At 39.3% G+C, this 16,179-nt stretch overlaps 1 protein-coding gene across 1 annotated transcript in view; it reads right to left on the bottom strand.

The window, feature by feature from the left end:
- SHCBP1 (SHC binding and spindle associated 1) overlaps positions 1–15,762 on the bottom strand; it is a 29,847-nt gene extending 14,085 nt beyond the window's left edge. The window contains exons 1-8 of the mRNA XM_044256223.1: positions 15,648–15,762; positions 12,132–12,299; positions 11,763–11,878; positions 9,878–10,086; positions 4,314–4,406; positions 1,105–1,338; positions 846–1,014; positions 425–545 (exon numbers count right to left, since the gene is read on the bottom strand). Coding sequence (XP_044112158.1) covers positions 425–545; positions 846–1,014; positions 1,105–1,338; positions 4,314–4,406; positions 9,878–10,086; positions 11,763–11,878; positions 12,132–12,299; positions 15,648–15,756 — 1,219 coding nt within the window. The 5' untranslated portion in view covers positions 15,757–15,762. The remainder of the gene's footprint in view (positions 1–424; positions 546–845; positions 1,015–1,104; positions 1,339–4,313; positions 4,407–9,877; positions 10,087–11,762; positions 11,879–12,131; positions 12,300–15,647) is intronic.
- Positions 15,763–16,179: the final 417 nt, after the last annotated feature.

Below are 16,179 nucleotides of genomic sequence, written 5' to 3'. Positions count from 1 at the left end.
AATATGTTAAATTTAAAAACAAAAAAAACATGCATCAACATATCCATAACATATAAGAAATAAGAGTAAGCAGTTAATAAAAATACTAAACTTTAAAAAAATATTGCTAGGAAAAATTTTTATTCTAGAAATGATATTTCCTCTCCATGAACCACCTACAATCTGGAAAATATGCTTCTTCCTAATGGTCTTTTTTTCTCTATATGCTTATTTTCCCAACACATACAAATAATCATACCTCAAGTTGCTCAAACATTGAGTCAATCCCCCATATACTTTCAAAACTCTTAATATTTTAGGGAAACTCATTTGAAATCAAATGGATTAAATCATATTCTCGGAGCTTCGGCAAGCTCCAAGTGACTTACTGTTTTCTTAAGCATATCATGCAAGAGAGTTTGGTTGCATGATATTCCAGACTCACCTTCCAGCTCAATGGAATCAGCAATGGAGAATGTACCATGTACCGTGTAATGGCCAGGACAAACAATCACAGTATCACCTTCATAGCAGGCATTTATAGCAGACAACGGATCACTATGGAACTAGAAAACAAAAACAGATTGCAAATATACACCCCCAAAATGGCAACCTACATATCACTCTAGGTACCTTCATGCTTCACTTTATAAAGGGAGCCAAAACTACATACTTAAGTATCTCCTCATGATCAACACATGCTTGGTAAGTTCCTAATGCTGATGACAGGCAGGGCTCTCACTACTACCCATTTCACCAAAGAATAGTTCTGGTAAGCTCCTGTAAATGCTTTATAGAATTCAGGAAAACCTTGGAGTGAATTCAAAGAAAAAAAGCCACCTCAGGCAAAAAAAAACTCCTTTTACCTGAATTTCTGTTTCCTCCTTACAAGGCTCCTGACAAAGCCTGTCCCTGAGCAGAGACTGCAGCAGACCAGTCATCATGGTGGAGGAGACCACATGCATGACCTTCTGACCATTTGGACGAATGCCCTTTGCTTGGATATTCGAATTCTTCTGATAACCGAACACATATCTTAGAGAAACCAAAAGACCTGTCAGTTCTTAGTAAGACAGCAGGTTAGAAAAGATGCCAACTAACTAGGAATAACAAAGACACACATACCTCAACAAAGGATTCTCAATGAGTTTTAGCTTTTGTTTCAGCTGTTCAATCTCTGAATATAATTTTAATCCTTCAACCATGGAGATGTTTTCCTGCTCGGAATCAGAGTTACAATTTGACAAACTGCTTCTCAGATTTAAAAATGTCCTGTAACTCTCCTCACATTGGGACAACAGATTGCGGTAATCAACAACAAGTCCTGAAGGAACTCGGTCTTCAAGGATATCATAATGCCTGAAAGTTTAAAAGCAAATTAAAATCCACTGCCTTTCTGACACATTTTCTTATCATTAAAACAGCGCATTTAGTCCTCAAAGACCAGGAAGAAAAAAAGCATTTTATCGTACATAACTCACGTACATGTAAAGTCTTTCTGAATAGCACTCTATTATAAGTGGAAGCTATTTAAAGTTTTAAGGACCACTTCGTTAAAGTCACTAATGTTTCTTGCTTTGGGGAGTTGCTGGGTGTTGTCCTTAGATTTGTGCTTTAGAAACACTGAGAGATCATGTTTTATCATTTGTATCATTATTTAATAAAAACTTATGTTCTCATATATTAGACTCAAAATCTTAATAAGCAGATGTCAGGCAACAATCTGGGAGTGTGGGGCAGGGTGGGGAGGGAAGTATCCTAATAGTATTCATAATAATTTTTAAGATTACCATATTTATAGGATCAAAAATTAAAAATGATTTAAGCATTGGCTTTAGTCCTTCCTCACATTTAAAGCACTACAACACAAAATTATGCTGAATATTCCCTCAGGAAGATTATTACAGTATGTTTCAAAAATGTAAGGCTTTGAGAGTTGCAGAAAAAAAATATATAAAGCTGCCATTACTAAACTAGAAAGTGATTAAAACAAAATAACCTTGTATTGGACAACCTTATTGGCACTTAAAATTTATTATTAGTTTATATACCTTCTCAAACATATAGATAGAACAAAAAGTATTTCTAGATGGAATATAATAATTTATTAATGTAGTACAATCACGTTAACAGATGTGAAATTAATGGATTTGAAAATAAACTGCAATATTCTTGTCATTACCTATAGTTTTAAATAATTGCTTCATTTCTCGTTAAAAGTTTATTGACTAGCTATGCCTGAGGCCAGAGTTTTTCAACCTTGACTGCATATTAGAATCACTGGAGAGCTTTTAAAAATACAAATGCTTAGGTCCCCATTCAGACCAATTAAATTGATCTCTAGAAGTAGAGAGGTTTTTTTTTAAAGTTCCTTGGGGATTCTAATGCGCAGTCAAGGCTGAAAACTATTGCCTTAGATGATGTTTTTTCAACTTAGTCATGCTCTAAATAAGATGGGGGGAAAAAACAGAACTACGTCCTAAACAAATTTACATGAAATTACAGTTAACATTCAAACAGTATTTAAAATGAATAAAAAATAATTTTTTTCCACTTTTCAACTAAATGAATTAGGTGAAGCTTGAAAAGCATGGATTTTGTCTGCTTTGGTTAATCCATACTCATTTAAAGATATTCTAGAAATCCACTCTGCAAACAAAAAATTGGGAACCAAACCACTGACTGCTTGATCAGGTCTATTAAGTTATGAAGATTAAGACTCAAATTTTAAAATAAGTTTCTTAGCATTTCCAATATCCATGCCAATCAGCTTATTTCTTTTCATTAAAGTGATACTTTGTGGTCTAAAAGCAATGAACCAACACCTGTGTCTCAGACACAGCTTCGAAGCACAGCCTTTTGAATTAAAAAGGAAAAACATACACCTCACAGTGCAAAATCAAGACAATATGGTTTGATTCCCTTTAAATCCCGCCTGTTGATAACAGTACACCTATCTTGCCCAGGGACCTTTTATAAAGAGTCTGCCTGCATTTGATAACATTCCAGTTTCCCTACCAAGTACCATAGTTTCTTCTCCGAAACTGAAAACAATTCCTCCCTTATGCTTTCCCATCTGCCACTGATGTACAAAGTATGTATGTAAATCATTTCTTGTTGTTTAAACATGTAAAGCTGTCAAATCAGAATACATTCCTTTCCAAGATCAATTTGCTAGATACACAATACTCACCTACGATAACATTTCACTTCAGTCAAAACCAATCATTGCTTTCTAAGGCCAAGTATACCAAAACTAGAAAATATGCAAGCTTATTGAAATCCTGGCATTTTACTGAATACACTATGGGAAAATAGGAAATGCACAATGGAAAAATTGGAAAGGCTAAATAAAAATCATATATAATTCTAAATCAGGTAGAACCATTAACCAGACTTTTCACATATATATATTTTTTTTTTACTTCTTATTTACTATATAAACCAAGAGAAACTTACTAAATCTAACTGGGTTCCACAAAAATGTAATGGGTTACTGCCTTATCTTATGTAACCAAATCATCTTTCACACAGGAAAAAAAAAATTACCTTCTACAAAATTTTTTGGAGTGCCAATTCTAATTTTATTCTTATAGCAGCACTGCCCTTAAATTACCATTTATGAATACAAGAAAAATTACCTAGTCTTAGAGTACCATCTAGTGGAAATGTGAATGCCACATTTAACAAAATCAGTACAAAACAATTACTTGGGTTGCACCATTAAGCTAGGGTTTTGTGTAACGTAAGCATTTTTCCCTATTAAAATATGACAAATTAGAAAAAGAATGTGTTTCACTATTTAGGAAATTTTTATGCACCACCAATATTAACTGTTTCATATTTTCATCCATTTGTCAAATAGGATTCAAGGACAAGAACTTGACAAAACACCCTGAAATAATTCTGTTAGTTTAACCTAGTATGTTTTACTATAGGAATTTAGAATAAAGCCAAATATTTTTTAAAGTTCTGTTTTAAAAAATTAAAACAAAAGAAGTCTTCTATAATTCAACTAATTTCACTATTTTTCAAACAACTGTCTTTGAATTTAACACAGGGAGTTTTTTTTTTTTAACACCTCAGCTCAACTGAGTTTTATTTTATAAAAATTAGCTCTTTAACTTCAGTGTGCCTGAACTCTGCTGTTACTCACTTTATAAACTAAAAGTAGGTTTCTCTGCACTTGCACAAGTTTCATTTAATAACTTTTTAATGGGTTATACTATTTGTATGGTGGCCTGTTCTGTGGGCCCCTGAAGTATATATACACCAGATGGGTAAAATTAAACCAGGGCAGCTATTTTTCCAACACGCACAGGTCACTAACTTACAATCTCAATCGAGGTTCAACACATCGGACAAAATAATCATACTCATCCTCCTCTTCTTCATCCCAGCTCCTCCAAATGTTTTGATAGAAAAACCTGAAATACAAATTCAATTCATTCAAATTTAATCACTGGCTCGGTGTTAGGGTTCTGGAGGTGTGCAAGCTAGACTAAATCGAAACAAATGTATCAGCTACAATAGAGAAAGCTGCATAAATGCTAGACTTCAGTCATGAGTCATAGAACTTCTATGGATTAGCCAAAGAAATTTTTCTATAATACTGGTTCCATTATGATCTTTAATTAGAACTATTTATTGGGGTGCCTGGGTGGCTCAGTTTGTGGAATGTCTGCCTTCAGCTCAGATCATGATCCTGGAGTCCTGGGATAGAGTCCCAGGTCGACTGAGTGAGGCATCTGCTTCTCCCTCTCCCTCTATCCCTCCCCCCACAAGCTCATGCTCTAAATAAATAAAATCAAAAAAAGAGAAAAGTTTTATTGACCATCTATAATTGGGTGGATGGTAGTGCCATTTATTAAGACAGAAAAGACTTGGAGAGAAACAGGTTTAGGTTAAAAACAGAGTTGTTTTCTCCATGTTTGAATTGAGATGCCTATCTGACCTCCAAGTGGATGATGTCAAGAGTAAAGATGAATATAACAAACCCAGAGCCCGAGGGAAAGGTCAGGGCTAAAGATATAAATCTGGGAGTTGTCAGCTTACTGATGACATTAAAGCAACAGATGAGATCATCTAGGGAAATAATATAAGGCAGCAGTTCTCAAAGCCAGCTACCTGTTAGAGCCGTCTTGGAAGCTTTTAAAAATTGGTTCTCAAACCTATTCTAGACCAATAAATCAGAATCTTTGGGGAAGTGTGGGAGGTAGATACAGAATCTAATTTTTTTAAACCTATCCAAGTAATTAACAAATTTTTATTATGGAAAATTTCAGACATATACAAGAGCAAATAGTACCATGAATACCATGATACTATGATGAAGCTGCATCACCCAGCTTCAACAATGATCCACGCATAGGCAATCTTATTTCGTCTCTACCTTACCCACTCACTTCTTTGCTCCCCACACCCACCATGCCGACACTGGATTACTTTAAAGCAAATGTCAAACATATCATTCACAAATTTTAGTATGTAGCTCTAAAATAAATCTTTATATCAAGAAAAAGTTAAAATTCTTTAATATCCAAACATCCAGTTAGTGTTGAATTTTCCCTGTTTGTCTCTTCTGCTATTGTTGCTGTTGTTGTTTTAGCATTGGCTTGTTCAAATAAGGATCCAAACAAGGGTCAGACACTGCGCTTAACTAAATCACTTTTATTCTATAAATTATCCTTCCCTCCTTTTCTCCTTGCAATTTATTTAAGTTTTCCACACTCTGAATTTTATTGATTCCATCTTCGTGGGGTCATCTAACATGTTCTTCTGTTTCTTTCACTTCTGGTAAATAGTAAGATCTAAAGACTTGATCAGCTTTAGGAAAGTTTTTTCATTTTTTTGTTTGTTTTTTTGTTTGTTTGTTTATTTTTTGTGGCAAGGATACTTAAAAGGAGACACAACGTACTTCCATTAGGAAGTATATGACACTTGGTCATCTCTTCTGATGATGAGGTTAAGAAACCAGTGGATTCAGTTTTGTCAGCCTGATCCATCCACTATAAAGTTCCCTATGAGTTTTCAACCAATGGTTGTAGCAGCCAATCATGATCATTGCCTAGAAACTTTATTACAGGTTGTAAAATATTGATATTCTGATCCTATCATTCTTTCCTCATGTATTAGTTGGAATACTCTTATAAAAAAACAATTCCCAGGTGATTCTAATGTGCTTCCAAGGCTGATTAAATAGAGGGAAGGGTAGCTAGCCTAGGATGGATCCCTGGGTAACTCCAACATTTTAAAGTTTTGAGCAAGAGCCAAGATGACTAAGAAGATGGGAGGAGAGTGTGTTAAGAAGATGGCAATGACCAAATAACTAGAATGTGACCAAGAGGGAAAGCAAGATGAGATCTTGCTTTCATCAAGAGAGATGATGGGGAAGGAGAACAAGGAGGACTTTGATGACCTCAAGCACAGCTTCAGTGGTGCTGTGGGGCAGAAGCATTACTGAAATACCACGAAGTGCAGACTGAGACTACACAAAACTCTGCCAGGAAGTTCTGCTGTGAAAAGGAGCAGTGAAAATGAAGCCATCTCTTAATCTTTAAAGATTAGACTGCCAGTCTCTTCACCCTCTAGAGTCATCTTTTTACGTTGTTGTTCGGCTTTTTTTTTTTTTTTAAGTTTTTTTTTTTTTTTTTTTTTTAGAAGGAGAGAGAGCAAGCAAGAGCAGGGGAAAGAAGGAGCAGATTGCCAGCCAACCAGAGGGCCCAATGCAGGGGTCCATATCAGGACCTTGGCCTTGGACCGAAGGCAGAGGCTTAAAAGACTGTGCCCCCTCTAGTGTCATCTTAAAGAAAAAAAAAAAAAGAAAAAGAAAAAGGAACCTGAGCATGCCTTTACTCAGTAAAAAAAAAAAACAAACTACTGGTTCCTACCCCCAGAATGAAGTTCAAAATCCTGAGTGTGGAGGTATTCCATGGGTTCGCAATCTGGCTCTAGAGCACTTCTCTTAACTTCAGAGCTCTTTTATGCAAACTCCCATTTCAGAAGCTCTTTCAAGCCTCCATGCGACATGCTGGCAGGCTGTCTGCCTTCTCCACCTGGTGATCTTATACTTACATTTTAAGACCCCCTCAAGTAGTAAGCTCACCAGTACTGTTCTGGACATTCCTACATCTTTCACATCTGCACCTCCTCTGGTGTTTATTCCCCCACGACAGAAACCTTGACTTCTGCCATATCCACTCATTATCTCCACATCCCCCAGCTCTACTCTACCACCAGGTCCCAGCCATCCTACCTTCTCAGGAAGCCTCCATGTGTCCTCTCCATACCCCACTCTAGTCCACTCTCTTGTCCCTAACCTGGGCTTCCTAGTCCATCTCCCTGCATTTGTTTTCCAAAATACAAAGCTGATCTTATTCACCTTTGAATAAAAACATTTTGATGCTTAAAGACAAAAATGACTAACCTGCTGGCAAAGCCCTACATCTTCTAACTCTTGACAACCTCTAAGCTGGTTTCCTAAGCCTCCTCCATTACTGTCTGTTCCAGCCACACTGGCCTTTCAGCACCTTAAATTCATTCAGCTCCCGAACCTGTTCCCTCCCTACCCCTGCCACAGCCCCTTTCACCTAGCCAATATTTCAGATCCAAGTTCAAATGCCATCTCCTCAAGAGACAACCATGTAATTGCCACCTAACCTAGCCTTAGGACCTGCCTCTTCACTGCACTCGTTGCAGTTTCCAATCACATATGCACTTTTGTGTGATTAGGATTCATCTCCCACCTCTAGATTGACAGTCCCTGGTGATGGTGATTGTATCAGCTTCATGCTCCAGTCACATCTACCCCTCAACTCAGGACCCAGCACTTGAATATTCATTGAGTAAACAAATGAGAACCTGCATAATTTGAACTTTTCTGGGCATTAACCAGAATCTGAGCCCTCAAAATGAAGAATAAATTTGCCAGGCTCACCTTCAAATAATACCATTACTAATTCTAAATACTAGTCTTTCTACCAACTTCAATACCCCTAGAGATTAGCTCCCTGATTCTTAATTTCCTAAACTCATCAATTATCCCTTTACCTTCAAATACTTCCATTGAAAGATTTTTTTTCAAGTGAGAAAAACATAAGAGAATTAATTATATTGGTTCTGGACAGAGGCCAGTTCTTTAGATTTATATTGCTAGGCCTAATGCTGAACATATAGGGTTAAAATTTCTTGGGTGCAATTAGAAATTTTCCATAACATCTTGGAAGCAGGGCCTGAGATACCCTGCTTCTTTGTAGAGCATTCAAATTAAGCTCAGCAAAACCAGGTTAACTCACTAATGGTACAAAAACTGAAAACTAGGGGCGCCTGGGTGGCTCAGTGTGTTGAGCCTCTGCCTTCGGCTCAGGTCATGATCTCAGGGTCCTGGAATCGAGCCCCGCATCGGGCTCTCTGCTCAGCGGGGAGCCTGCTTTCTCCTCTCTCTCTCTGCTTGCCTTTCTGCCTACTTGTGATCTCTGTCTGTCAAATACATAAATAAAATCTTAAAAAAAAAAAACTGAAAACTACAAGACACTAAGCCACGCTAGTTCATAGAGAGTTCTCTAGGAAATCTCCCAGTTCCTAGAGAAATAGAAGTCCATTTTTAAATAGACAAAAGTCAGCCTTCCTTAGTGAATATACTTATAACACAGAAGATCCAACAGAAGTACCTGTATCAGGAAATACATGACAAAAGATCTATCTGATGATCGTTATCAAAGGGGAGGTGATGGGGGGATGGATGAAATAGGTGATGAGAGCTAAGGAGTGCTCCCTTGATGAACACAGGGTGATGTATGGAACTGCTGAATCACTATATTGTATACCTGGAACTAATATAACACTGTATGTTACCTATACTGTAATTAAAATTTAAAAAAGAAAAAAAAAAAAAAAAAGGTATACTGTTTAATCCAGGTAGGAGCGTTCCTCCTCACTGAAAGGACAAGAAGAGCACATATTCAAGTGGAAATCAAGTATGCCAAAAAAGGTTGAAAGGCATGAACATATCCCCTAAGGATCCTGGAAATGACCTAAGAAGAAATCTTCTTTGGCCAGATACATTCTTGAGAAATAGGGGCGCCTTGGTGGCTCTGTGGGGTTAAAGCCTCTGTCTTCAGCTCAGGCCCTGATCTAGATCAGGGTCCTGGGATTGAGCCCTGCATCATCTGGCCCTCTGGGGAGCCTGCTTCCTCCTCTCTCTCTGCCTACTTGTGATCTCTACCTGGCAAATAAATTTTTTTAAAGATCTTGAAAAAATACATATATGTCTTATCAGTGCACAAGACATGGTGCACTTTCTCTTCTTTCCTCATATTCAAGTACATCAACCATAAGCCTTAGCATCCAGAACTTTTTTTTTTTTTTTTTTAAGATTTTATTTATTTATTTGACAGACAGAGATCACAAGCAGGCTGAGAGGCAGGCAGAGAGAGAGGAGGAAGCAGGCTCCCTGCTGAGCAGAGAGCCCGATGCGGGCCTCGATCCCAGGACCCTGAGATCATGACCTGAGCCGAAGGCAGCGGCTTAACCCACTGAGCCACCCAGGCGCCCAGCATCCAGAACTTTTAAGGGTTTCTAAACATATGCAAATCAAAGAATCTCCTATCTTTTGTTAACATTTGGGTATACTGAATGAAAGCCACACAGGAATTCTTTGTATTTTTTTTTTCAACTTCTCTGTAAGTCTGAAATTATCTCAAATGAAAATTTAAAATGTTTTTTAAATCTTTTTAATTTAAAAAAGATTCCCCTATTTTTGAATATTTTAAAATACTGCAATGACCAAATTTACAGTATGAATTTTAAATCTGGGTATATAACACAAACTAGAATTACTGCATTTCATCCATAGTTTCTGGCGACAAGGTTATTTTTATCAACTCTCCTCTTTTCCTACCTGACATGCTCAATTGCAAGGGCTGTCTGGTCAAATATTCCAGAATCATCAAACACCACCCACAGCTCCTGCAGGGGCAACCGATGTTCCTTCAGATCGAGGAGCTCATTCATACATTCCAAGGTAAAAGAGCTCACTTGAGATTCACAGAGGTATGGGTCTGCAAGCCTCACCACTGCCTTCAAGGCTGCAAAGTCCACATCTGTGACCTGAAATTTAAAATAATGTGACTTACATGGAAATCAAAATTAAGATACATACAAAACACTACTAATAGCTTGATTTTATTATGCAGGTAATGGGAACAGGGAGCCTTCTTCCATAATATAGAAAATAAACAAGAAAGGCCTGGCTCTTACCCAAATGGAGCTTACACTGTAATTGAGACAAACAAACAAGATGGTGATGGGCATGTGACAAAGCATAACAAACAGGGGTAGTGGTCTGGTTTTGCTGGGATGGTCAGAGTCACTTCTTAGCTGTGATGTACAGGATGAAAGGGAAGCAGCCATCTGAAGAGCAGGAAGGTAAAAAGGCCCTGTGGCAGAGAAAAGCTTGGCTGCTGGAGCAGCCGAGAGGCAGTATTTTTTGCTGGAACCGAAGGAAAGAAATGGGCGGGGGAGGGGCAGCAGGCCATGAGGGGAGAGTAAAGGGCAAAGAGATGAAGACAGAAACGGCATTGGAAGGAGCTTGGATTTCGTATTCTCTAGACAATGAAAAGCCACAAAGCCAACACCATGGCTTTGGTAAATGCAATGCATTAGAGATTTTAAGCAGAAGAATGATAACTTTCTCTCTCTCTCTCTCTTTTTTTTTTTTTTTGACACATTTCTCTTTTAAAACAATGACTTTGGGGTTGCCTGGGTGGCTCAGTGGGTTAAGCCTCTGCCTTTGGCTCAGGTCAGGATCTCAGAGTCCTGGGATCGAATCCCACATGGGGCTCTCTGCTCAGCAGAGAGCCTGCTTCCCCCTCTCTCTCTGCCTGCCTCTCTGCCTGCTTGTGATCTCTCTCTCTGTGTCAAATAAATAAATAAAATCTTTAAAAAAAAATGACTTTGACAACTTTGGGAGAGTGGATCAGGGTGGAGGTTGAGGGTTGGATATGTATGGAGGACACGACCAATGACAACACTATTATAACCAAATTAATAGGCCTTTCCTGCCACCAAACATATTAACATAATACAAAACTTAAGTCACCAGAAACAGCTGCAACCCACTGCTTCATCCATAATCACTCCAGTAAATGATGTCATTTTCTCAAAGAGCTGCAGCAACAACTTGTATTCTCACTCCCTGGTTTAACATTTTAGGTTAACAGGGTTTTCTGTGGTCCAGTTAACAAACACTGAGAAAAATTCACAGCTGTAATTAGAGTGCAAATTTAGTGTAAAAGGCCCAGTCAGTTGAAAAATAAGATCATTTTTACTTTTGACAATGGGACACATTATCAAGAGATTAACCACATATCTACAAATTTGTTAGGCAAAAAATAGGCCAGTTTTAAAATGCCTGTTTGGTTTGAGCTACTTAATGGGCTACAACTAAGAAGGTAAAAAATTAATTGAAACTCCGTTGACTTCATAATGAGGTCTCTTTATTTTTTAAATGGTCTCAAATACCTCCTCCACTTCATAGGTTTATAATCCATTCTCCTTGTCAAAGGACACTGGAACTTTAACCACCTCAATTCCCGAGTAGCTCTTCCTTGGCTGCCTTTAAAATTTGCGGAACACTTCATACACCATGACAATTAGATGTGAAAAACATGCTATTTTCAATCAGCTCATAAACTTTAATTAAAAATAAGCACTTTGGCTCTAACAGTCTGAAGGAAAGTGCTTTAAGCTAGAGACAAATGTCTTAACAACAGAATTAAATTTACCTCAACCAGCACCTCAAACACATTAGTGTGCCAGACTGCCCGCCATCCAGATGGTTCAAGGACCTTCTCCAAGAACTCAGCTGTGAATTCTCTTACTTCAGAGGCCTTGCAGTCAGCTACAAACAAATTAAACACAATAAGAATTGAGACTGCATAAAGCAGAGAAAAGTTAGTAAATCCAAGCTACAAACAAATTAAACACAATAAGAATTGAGACTGCATAAAGCAGAGAAAAGTTAGTAAATCCAATTTCTCAGAACTAACTGGCAATCTGGAGACTGAAATCTACTTGTAAACTGAAAACATTAAAAGCAGCAAAACGAAAAACAAACAAACAGCAACAACAAAAACAACAACAAACCTACTCACCTAAAATGTAATCTTGATAAGCTCTGAATCGCTCATAGAACAAAAGTTGACTTGTCTGGAATATTTCTGGAAAATGAGTCTTTCCTTCAAGCACAAAACTTGGTAAACTAGAACCTGGCTTATCATGATTGCTGCAATCACTGCATGAATCTTCATCTGGGAAAAGAGCTAAAAGAACAAAAATAAGCAGGTTTAACCATCCCAGACACTTCCAGTGCTTACAGACTTCTCCGAAATTCTAAACAAAATACAAATAAGGATTTGGATGTGATGCTTTATTTACCTTTATCACCGTCAAAAGAAATCAGTTTTCCAAACTTGAAAATATCTCAAAATCCAAGTTCTACTTTGAAACAATAAGAACTTAAAATCTTTCATAGGTTAAGTCTTTGTTGTTCTGTAAAGTTTTTCAGGAAGGCAGAGAAAAAAGGTTTTTTGATTCACTGGCAATCACTAAAAATCTCCTTCAAAGGATGAAGTTATGATTCTTACTATAGCTACCAACTTACAATGGTCAAATAGTTTACAGTTATTTTTTTCCCCAAAACAATTCCATAAAGCTGCATTAAAGTTAGGAGCTAGTTTCCTACATTCCTTCACAAATGAGCTGAAGCAGCCCTTAATTTTCTGCAATATCAGTCTGTCAATGGTCCCTCAATAAACAGGGATGAGAGATGCTTAATAATGCATACGGTTTACTTGGCTAAAGGTACTTTACTAAAGGTTCCTCCTCACCAATTTCAGTGACTGTGTCTAAAGAAAGGATTACAAAATGCTAATCACATTAGGTTTGAGCTGTATGTAATGATGTTTCATAAGGCATGATTTGATCAGTGGCATATCTAATTCTGTGTAATATGATGTTTTCTTTTTTTTTAATATTTTATTCATTATTTGACAGAGAGAGAGATCACAAGTAGACAGAGAGGCAGGCAGAGAGATGGGGGAAGCAGGCTCCTCGCTGAGCAGAGAGCCCGATGCAGGGCTCGATCCCAGGACTCTGGGATCATGACCTGAGCCAAAGACAGAGGCTTAACCCACTGAGCCACTCAGGTGCCCCTAATATGATGTTTTTAATAGACAAAACAACTACTAAATAAACAATGCTGAGGGTAACATTTAAGCTGGCAAAATAGTTTCCACAGTTTGTTTCTGGGAGAATATCTGAGACTGTTATTAACAGCAATCTTTCTCTCAACCACACCCCACCCCACTGTCCGCTGCTCCTCATATTTTCTCCTTCCTTCGAATCTTTGCCTCTATTCAGGCTACCAGAACTACTTGATCCCACAAATGACCCATAGTGTACTCAAGTCTACTGCTCACATGCCAAAGCACATGAGCCTCAGAAAACATCAATACCTCACTGCTGTGTGGCAATCTCTCTGTGCCTCAGCTTCCTCTCCTATAAAGTGAAGATGAAGATAGCATGCCTGTTTCAATTCATTAATTCAATAAATTATCTGTCAATCACTTACCCATATATATATAAATGTTTATATATATAAATGTATATATAAATGTTTATTAGAGGAATAATGCCTTCCCTTCCCACCCATTGGGATAGCTTTTATCAAAAACAATAAGAAGGGGTGCCTGGGTGGCTCAGTGGATTAAAACCTCTGCCTTCGGCTCTGGTCATGATCTCAGGGTCCTGGGATCGAGCCCCACATCGGGCTCTCTGCTCGGCAGGGAGCCTGATTCCTCCTCTCTCTCTGCCTGCCTCTCTGCCTACTTGTGATCTCTGTCAAATAAATAAACAAAATCTTTAAAAAAAAATAAGAAAAACTATCAAGGAAACAAGTGTTGGTGAGGATGTGGATAAACAGAAACTCTTATACACTGCTATAGGCAACAAAAATGGTACAGGGCTATGGAGAACAAACAGTATAGTGGTCCCTCAAAAACTTAAAAATAGAATTACCAGAAGACCCAGCAATTCCACTTCTGAGTATATATCCAAAAGAACTGAAAGCAGGATCTCCAAAACATATTTCTACGCCCATGTTCATAAAAGCATTATTCGCAATGGCTAAAAGGTGGGAGCAACCCAAGCGTCCATCAGTGGTTGAATGGATAAGCAAAAGGTGATATCTCTATACAAAGGAATATTTTTCAACCTTAAAAAGTAAGGAAATGCTGACACCTGCTACACCATGGATGAACCCTGAGGACATGATGCTAAATGAAATAAGCCAGTCACGGGAAGACAAATACTGTATGAATTCATTGACATGAGGTACTCACCGTACTCAAAGTCATAGAGACAGAAAGTACAATGCTGGTAGCCAGGAGCTGAGAGGGGGAGGATGGGGAGTTATTATCTAATGGGTACAGAGTTTCAATTTACAAGAAGACGAGTTATGCGGATGGAAGGTGGTGAAAGCTGCACAACAGTGTGAATATATTAAACATCACTGAAGGGGCACCTGGGTGGCTCCGTGGGGTAAAGCCTCTGCCTTCGGCTCAAGTCATGATCCCAGGGTCCTGGGATTGATCCCTGTATCTGTATCGGGCTCTCTGCTCAGAGGGAGCCTGCTTCCTCCTCTTTCTCTGCCTGCCTCTCTGCCTACTTGTGATCTCTGTCAAATAAATATATAAAAATTTTTTTTAAAAAATCACTGAACTATACAGTTAAAAATGATTAAGATGGTATAAGATGGCAAACTTTATGTGTATTTTTACACAATATAAAAAAGCAAAGACTACCTGACTTTGCCACAATTCTTCACAGCCACTTTGAAAGTACTACTTTTCACACATTATTTCAATTTATCTTCACCATTCTGTAGGATCACTGGCTCTGTTTTCCACATAGGAAAACTGAGGCCAAGTGATTTTTGCCGGTTCACAAGAGGGATCAGCAGTGGAATTAAATCACAGGTATGTTTCCTCCCTTTGCCAGGACTCTTTCCACTACATAATCCAACTGAAAATGTTAAAGGAAAAGTCTGAACAGCTTAAAACATCAGGAAAGAAAATCATCACGGTATCTCCATAAAGAGGTACACAGCACTGAAAATTGCACTTGGGCTCTATTTTTAGACTCTGCCCCACCCTGGCTCCCTTCACTTTGGGCGTGTCAGCTACCGAGGCCAAGAGTTTACTATCTTCTCTTTGGGGAAAGGATTCATGAGCTTCCTCTGAGATTGAGATGAAAAAGAGGAGACGTCTCTCCACAGATGAACGCAAAAAAAAAAAAAAAAAAAAACCAATCCGGAAGCCCACCCAGACATCCCTGCTGGGAATTCCTGAGCGGGCACAACCCCTTTCAGTGTCAAGGACGCTGAAGCCCGATGGGGCGAGGAGAAGGGGAGAGGCCCAGGGTACCTCCCGACCTTGACGTTCTGAGGAGGGGTGGGTGCCTCTCACAGTCACCGCCGCCACCCTGGCCAGCCGCTCCGGAAGGCCTGTGAGACCCAGGCGCCCTCGGAGGGTCCCGACTGCCCCAAGCCACCGCGGACACGGTCGGCGGCTAGGAGGCTGCTCCTCCGGCCTGACAAGACGGGTGCTCACCTTTCTCCAGAGGCGCCGGCTCCTCCTCGACCGCCCAGCCCGTGCTCTCCTGCTGCGCTGTCATTGCCTGCGACCCCAGCCTGCCACCCGCCAGCGATCCGTCCGCCATTTCAAATTTCCGCGGGCAGCCGCCTACCTCGGGAACAAAGTGACGCAGACGCTTCTGACTGGATGGTGGGCCGAGGCGCTCAGGCCAATTAAAGGAAAGCGTACGTTGCCCCATTTCCGAACGAGCTCCGCCCTCTCCGGCCGCCTCTCACCGGGTAACAGCGCCTTTGCGCCACCTACTGGCCGGACGAACCGCTGCTGTTCTCGCCCAGGCTCTTGGGTGTTTTGCTTGCTGTGACTAACATGGACAACATTGAACTTGGAAGAGAATCTGGGATGACTTCTGAAACACTACCAAGCCATGCCTGGAAATGGGTGTTAGCATTAGAGGCACTGAACTGGGGATCAAAAAAACAGTATTAAGGCTTGTTTCTGGGCGCCTGGGTGGCTCAGTGGGTTAAGCCGCTGCCTTCGGCTCAGGTCA

This window comes from Neovison vison, chromosome 7 (genome assembly GCF_020171115.1).
Source record: "Neovison vison isolate M4711 chromosome 7, ASM_NN_V1, whole genome shotgun sequence".
Taxonomy (NCBI): Eukaryota; Metazoa; Chordata; class Mammalia; order Carnivora; family Mustelidae; genus Neogale; species Neogale vison.
This window is presented reverse-complemented; position numbering and strand designations above follow the sequence as displayed.